Source organism: Fonticula alba, assembly GCF_000388065.1.
Source record: "Fonticula alba strain ATCC 38817 unplaced genomic scaffold supercont2.2, whole genome shotgun sequence".
NCBI lineage: Eukaryota > Rotosphaerida > Fonticulaceae > Fonticula > Fonticula alba.
In genome coordinates this window covers 1,936,620-1,942,872 of record NW_009242972.1, presented here as the reverse complement: position 1 = coordinate 1,942,872, position 6,253 = coordinate 1,936,620, and the positions used below count along the sequence as shown (strand labels likewise).

Sequence of the window (6,253 nt, the reverse complement as noted above, 5' to 3'; positions counted from 1 at the left end):
CTTGGCCCAGGGAGATGGCGCGCCCCCCCTCCCCCGCCCGCCCGCTCGCCTCGATCTTCCTCCTCCCCTCGCTCCTCTGACGGCGCCCACAGGCGCTCTCCGCCGGCCCGGACCTGCGCATTCACACCTGCGCAGGGCCCAGGCCCGCCGCCCTCCCTCCCCCCCTGCCGATCCCCTTCCAGCTGAGCTGGCGGTCCCTGCTCTGGCGCTGGTTTCGCCTGGGCGCCTTCCTCAGCTTCTGCTGCCTCGCCGGCTTCTTCTTCTTTTCGGTCTCCTGCTGGTCGGCCTGGCTGGCAGTCCGCCCGCTGATCGCCCACACCGCGTCGCACATCTGCCTCAGTGCCTCGAGTGCCGCCGCCGCCGCCGCCGCCGCCGCCGCCGCCGCCGCCACCACCACCACCACCACTGCCACCACCTCCCCCGGCCAGTCGCTGCTCCACCTCTTTCAGTCGCTGCTGCGCTTCTTCGTCCCGCGCTTCATCCCCCTGCCACCCGGGCTGCACCTGCTGTCAAGGCTCGGGCTCTTTGTCTTCCAGCCGGTGCTCTCCTCCTGTGACCGGGTGCTGGACCTGCTTTCTGGGCTTCCCCTGGTCCTCCCATCCTCGGGCTCGCCCTCGCCCTCGCCCTCGCCCTCGCCGCCGGCCTCCCTGTCCCCCGTCGGCGCGTCGGGGCTGGCCCGTTCATTCCCGGATCTCCGGTCCTGGTTCCGGCTCGCCCCCGCCACCGGCGCCCCGGCTCCGACCGTCGCCGACTCCATCTCGGCCGGGCCGTTTGACGCGGTTTTCCACCTGTTCACCGGCCCGGCAGCCGGCTCGACCTTCGGCGGCAGCCTCCTCACCTGGCCGCGCCTGGTGCTGGCCTTCGCCCGGGCAACCCTCGGCTGGGCCTCGCCCGCGGGTCTTCTCGCATCGCGGCAGCCCGGCCACTGGGCTGACTGGCTGATCGGGGCGCTTGCCCTGCTGGTGCTGGCCCTTCGCATCATGTGGATCCTCGGGAGCCTGGCCCTGGCGCTGTTGTTTGTCCTGGCGCCGGCCGCCTGCGTGGTGGGCTTCCTGGCCTGGGAGCTCTTCCTCATCGGGCTGGTGCTGACGGACACCCTGCTCGGGCGCTTTCTCCAAGTGTGGGACCGCCTGCCGCGATGGCTGCGCGTGGCCCTGCGCTATGGCTGGCGGTCGTCCTTCCTCGGGGTCACGCGCCTGGTGCTGGTGCTGGATGTGGCCGCCCGGCTGCTGCTGCGCCTGGTGCCGTTGATCGGCTCCGGACCACCTTCCTCGCGCTTCCACACCTGGTCCCTGGTGAATGCCTGCGACGCCTCCTTCGAGGGGTTTGACGTGGAGTTCCTCGGGCCGGGCTTCGACCCGGCCGGCGAGGAGGACTTCGGCGGCCCGGAGCGCTCGCTGGCCATGGCCCTGGCATCCAAGCTGGCCTACGAGTCGCCGACGGTCATGGCCGCCGTGGCCGGCCCCGGGGGCTTCGGCTTCCAGCGGGTGGACCCCTTCAGTGTCGGCGGCCGCGAGGCCATCCGCGGGTATGTGGCCACCGATCGCCTGGCCACCGGGGGCATGGTGACACTCCTGGTCTTTGGCGGCACCCAGCCCCTGGATTTGCGGCACATTCTGGCCGACATCCAGAGCAATCTCAGCCACTTCCGTCTGGGGACGGATGCCGGCCCGGCGGCGCCGGGGTTCGTCTCGACGGTGGCCGCCGCGGCCGCCACCGCGGCTGCTGCCGCCGGCCGCCCCGACGCCCCGGCGGACACCTCGCCGATGGCCCTGGCGCCGGTCCTGTCGCCCGGGGCTCTGGTTGGCACGGTGGCCGGCGGGGTGGTCCTGCCCGGGTCCACGGCCGGCGACCTGATTGCCATGTCCTTCGAGCCGCTCCAGGCATCGCTCTTCATGTCCGGCTCCATGCACCTCATGTCCCATGCGTCTGGGCCGCTTTCGGCCGAGCCCTCGCTCCATGGGCCGGCCGGTGGCGCCGGGGCCGAGGAAACTCCCGGTGCCGGGGCCGGCGCCGCCGGATCCGGCGCCCTCTCGCCCGGCCTCGGCCCGGGCCCGGGGCCGGCCGCGTCTCCTGCCTTCTGGCCATTGGCGCCGGACGCCTCGACCGTCGAGGCCGCGGCGGTTGCCGGGGTGCCCCCCGGTCCGGAGCGCCGGCAGGCCCTCTATCAGGCCGGGCTCGGGCACGTGCACTATGGCTTTGGCCGGGCTCTCGGCATCTTGCAGTCGGCTCTGGAGCGGCGTCCGCTGCCGGGCGCCGCCGCCAGCCCGAGCCACCCGGCCGATGCCGGGCCGCCGGCCGACGACGACTGGTATGCCGATGCCTCGCGCTCCGGGCATCTGGCCGGGCCGAATGCGGCCGCCTCGCCACCCGAGGCTGTCCTGGCCCCGGTGCATGATCTGTCGGTGACCGGGGCTGGGGGGGGCCTGCGGGCGCGACGCCTGGCCACCCGTGGCGGCGCCGGCACCCCGGGCGCATCGGCCTGCCCGCCGGCCGGGCCCGGGCTGGCTGGGCCGCGTGAGTCGGCTCGCTCGGCGGCATCCCCCCCGGCGCCGGCTTCCGAGGGCGAGGCCATTGTGCCGGCACCGGCTCCCCCGGGGTCCGGGCTGACACTGCCGTTGCTGCTCAATAGCCTGGCCAACATCCTGGTTAGCCCGGTGTTTGTGGCCGCCAGTGTCGGGCGCTTGGTGGCCGGCTGGGCGGCTGGGCGCATTGGCCGCTGGCTGCCGGCCGGCATGGCCGGCGCACGCCCCGGCCCCGGCCCCGGCCCCGGCCCCGGCCCCGGCCCAAGCCGGTCCCCGAGCAGCCTGTCCTCCATGTCCTCCTCGGCCGGGGCCGCCGGCGCGGCACGTGGGGGCTCCTCCCGGCGGCGCCTGCTCCCGGGGCTGGTCATGGGCCTGTTGCTGCCGCTGCGCGTGGGCCTGGCACTGGGGGTGCTGCTGCTGCGCCTGGCCGCCGGCACCGGCGGCCTGCTGGTCCGATTGCTGGCGGCCGCCGCGGCGGTGGTTCTGTCCCGGCCGCCGGAGCACGGGGCCCACGTCGCTCCGGCCGGCATCCACTGGTTCCTCGGGCGGCTGTTCCGATCGGCGGCCAGCACGCCGGACGAGCCGGACCACTGTGCCGCCAGCGCCGCGGGCCGGGGCCGCGCGGGCGGCCAAGCAGGCGGCGGCTCTGGCCCCGGGGCCGGCGGCCGGCCCGGCGGCCCGCATGGCGGCGGCCCCTCCGACGAGCCGGCCACCCTCTACCATGAGGTGATCTCCCTGCTGCTGGAGCATGGGGCCCTGACGGTGGACCCGCTGTCCGGGGCCATTGTCCGGCCGGCCGCTCCGTCGACCACCGCCTCCACCACCGGGGCCTGCTCGCCCGAGACCTCGGCCGAGGCCGAGGGGCTGGCCTCGCCGGGGCACGGGCCGGGCCGGGCCGGCACCCCCGCTGCTGGCCCCGGGCAGCATCGGCTCTTCATCTGCGGGCATAGCCTCGGCGCCGCGCTGGCCACCCTCTTCTCGGTGTCCCTTTGCCTGGACCCGGCGCTGGACGGGACGGACGCCGGGGCCACCAGTCCGCCGGCCGAGCCCGAGCACCCCCCCGCCCCCGAGGCGGACATCTTTCCCCTGTCGGCGTGGGGCCGGGCCCGGCTGCCGGATGGGGTCTACACCTATGGGGCCCCGCGTGTCGGGGACACCAAGTTCGCCGAGGCGGTGCCCTTCGACCTGGTGGCGCGGATGTGGCGCTTTGTCCATGAGAACGACGCCATCCCCAATGTGCCGACCGTCATCCCGGACTGGCTGGTCACGCGGAATTTGGTCGAGCAGCACTTCCTCTTCCGGACCTTCTCCGGCCGGTCGTCCGACGGCCAGGGATACTGCCATGTCAGTCGCGGCATTGTCATGAACATGTCCGGCCTGCTGCGCCTCGAGGAGGAGGAGGAGGAGGACGACGACGACGACGATGATGGCGAGCATGGTGAGACACATCATGGGAGCGGTGGCCATTGTGCCGGCGGCCCGGGCGGGGGCAAGGCAGCCGCCACCGGTGCGTCTGTGGCCGCGGCCTCGCCCCCGTCGCCCCCGCCGACGCCGCCGAGCGAGGATGCCGCCGGGTCGGGCCCGGGCCCGGGCCCGGACCCGGGCCCCCCGGGCCCGACGCCCCCTTCGCGCGCGGTGCACGCCGCTCGGTCGCGATTCCGTCGTCTCCGGCAGCAGGGTGCCAACCGGGGCTTCTCCCTGTACCAGGTCCTGCGGAAGCTCCTGTTTGATGTGCTCATCCCGGTTCTGCCGCAGATCCTCATGCCCGGGTACTACATCATGAAGAAGACCCTCCGGGCGCTGCAGATGTCCTGGTCCTACCGGGAGTCCCTGCTCCGGGCGTTCATCCGCATCGCCACGCCGGAGAGCTTCAACCACCTGCCGTGCGACTATGTCCGGTCGCTGGAGCGCGCGATCGCCCTTCGGCAGTCGACGACCGGTGCACCGGCAGCTGGCATCTGACCCCTCGTCCTGTGCGCCGCCCGGGGCCCGGCTGAGTGGGTCCCCTCCCCTTGCCTGCCCCCCCCCCCCCGGGGGGCAAGCGCCATGCGCATGACCTCCCTTGGCCCTGCGCCCTTGCTCCCCTCCCGTTCCCTATCTCGCCCCTCGCCCGGGGGGTGTGCCTCCCATATGTCCTTGTATCGCGTGCTGACGGGCGTGCGAGTGTTGCCTTGCCATCGTCGCACCGTCCTTTTGTCCAGCCGTGCCCCTGTGTGCCGCCCTGCGCGCGCACGCATGTGTTCGACACGCGCCGTGCAATACTACGGCTCCCTATCCGAAGGCCCTGCCAAGGGCACCCCGTGTTTTCCCCCCTCCGTCGCATTAGTTGAACTGAAAACTGCCTAACGTGCCAACTAAGCGCTCGGTTTAGCGGGGGGGGAGGGAGGGGGGGGGGGGGGGTGGGGGCGACACAAAGGGGGCAGGGGAAGGGGAGGGGGGGGGGGGGGGCGAGGCATGGAGCCACAGCGCAGGAGGCCGCCACCTACGAGGAAGCCGCCGGGGCCACAAATCTAGAGATAACCAGCCTGCACTCCTGGAAGAAGCCAACGAGGAAGCCGATCTGCAAGTGCTCGCTGCATCCCTGCGCCAGTGAGTACCTGCAGGGCGTGGGGGAGGGGGAGAGGGGCGGGGGGTCAGCCTCCAGGACGGCGTATGTGCATGTGGCGTGGCAGCGAGTCAGGCAGCGAGGAGACGCACTCAAGCTCCGAGAGCTGGTCAAGCAGGAAGATGCGCGCCTCCTTGGGGATGTCCAGCTGTGAGGGAAGAGCAACCCGTCAGCGATGCAGGTGCACGGAGGGAGGTCAGCCAGGAAAGACCGAGGAAAGGGCAAAAGAGAGAGAGAGAGAGAGAGAGAGAGAGAGAGAGAGAAAGAGACAGGGAGGGAGTGCGCGCGCCCAACCGGCAGAAGCACGTACGAGCGGAACCAGCGGGTGGATTTCCCGGACAAGGTCCTGCAGCGCGATACCCTTGTTCCGGGTGAGGTCCTCCAAGCCTGTCGGGCGGGCGGGGGGGCGGGCGCGGGCAGGCAGGCGACCCAGGTCCAGAGGTCAGTGGCTGGTGTGGAGAAAGGCGAGGGGAGGAGCAGGGCCGCGGGCCGACGGGCGGGCGAGGGGAGGATGCGCAAGGAGCAAGGCACGCACGGCTGATGGTCCCGACATAGTCCTCATTGAGGAGCCACTTGAAGGCCAGCTCCACGTCATCCGGGTGCGGATGCCCGGTGGTTTGGTAGATGGCCGTGGCGTTGACGGCGCCGGTGTCGGTGCCGCCGCTGGTCGAGGGGTCGGCCTCGTCCGACACGGACGCATGCGCCGCCTGGAGGATGTTCAGGGCGCGGCGCATGTCGCCATGGGTCAGCCGCAGCAGGGCCTGCAACCCGCAGGGGGTCATGCGGACACTGGGCACGGGCCGGCCATCGGGTCAGTGGGGAGTCCTGCATCGAGGAGCCAAGGGGGGAGGGGGGGGGGGAGGCGAAAGGGGCATGGCAACCGGGGCGCACTTCTCCAGAGCGGCGATCTCCTTCACCCGGTCGGAGACCTTCTCCAGGCCCAGGGGGCCGAAGCGCATCCGGGTGCAGCGCGACTGCAGCGCCGGGATCAGGCGCGCCGCATAGTTGCAAATCAACACAAAGCGCACATGCTTGGTGTACTTCTCGATGACTGCACGCACAAAGGCATGCCCCGCGGGAGGGAAGAGGGGGGGAGAGAGGGGCATTAGCTGCATGAGGCATG

General features: G+C 72.5%; 2 protein-coding genes across 2 annotated transcripts in view; one reads left to right on the top strand and one right to left on the bottom strand.

Annotated features, from left to right (window-relative positions):
- Positions 1-4,487, top strand: part of H696_01433 (hypothetical protein) — a gene marked incomplete at both ends in the record, with an annotated part of 6,338 nt that extends 1,851 nt beyond the window's left edge. Inside the window, one exon of the mRNA XM_009495329.1 lies at positions 183-4,487. Within this exon, the coding sequence (XP_009493604.1) occupies positions 183-4,487 (4,305 nt within the window). The remainder of the gene's footprint in view (positions 1-182) is intronic.
- Positions 4,488-4,962: 475 nt separating this feature from the next.
- Positions 4,963-6,253, bottom strand: part of H696_01432 (hypothetical protein) — a 2,577-nt gene continuing 1,286 nt past the window's right edge. Inside the window, exons 5-9 of the mRNA XM_009495328.1 lie at positions 6,022-6,181; positions 5,666-5,919; positions 5,441-5,517; positions 5,223-5,278; positions 4,963-5,122 (exon numbers count right to left, since the gene is read on the bottom strand). Coding sequence (XP_009493603.1) covers positions 5,008-5,122; positions 5,223-5,278; positions 5,441-5,517; positions 5,666-5,919; positions 6,022-6,181 — 662 coding nt within the window. The 3' untranslated portion in view covers positions 4,963-5,007. The remainder of the gene's footprint in view (positions 5,123-5,222; positions 5,279-5,440; positions 5,518-5,665; positions 5,920-6,021; positions 6,182-6,253) is intronic.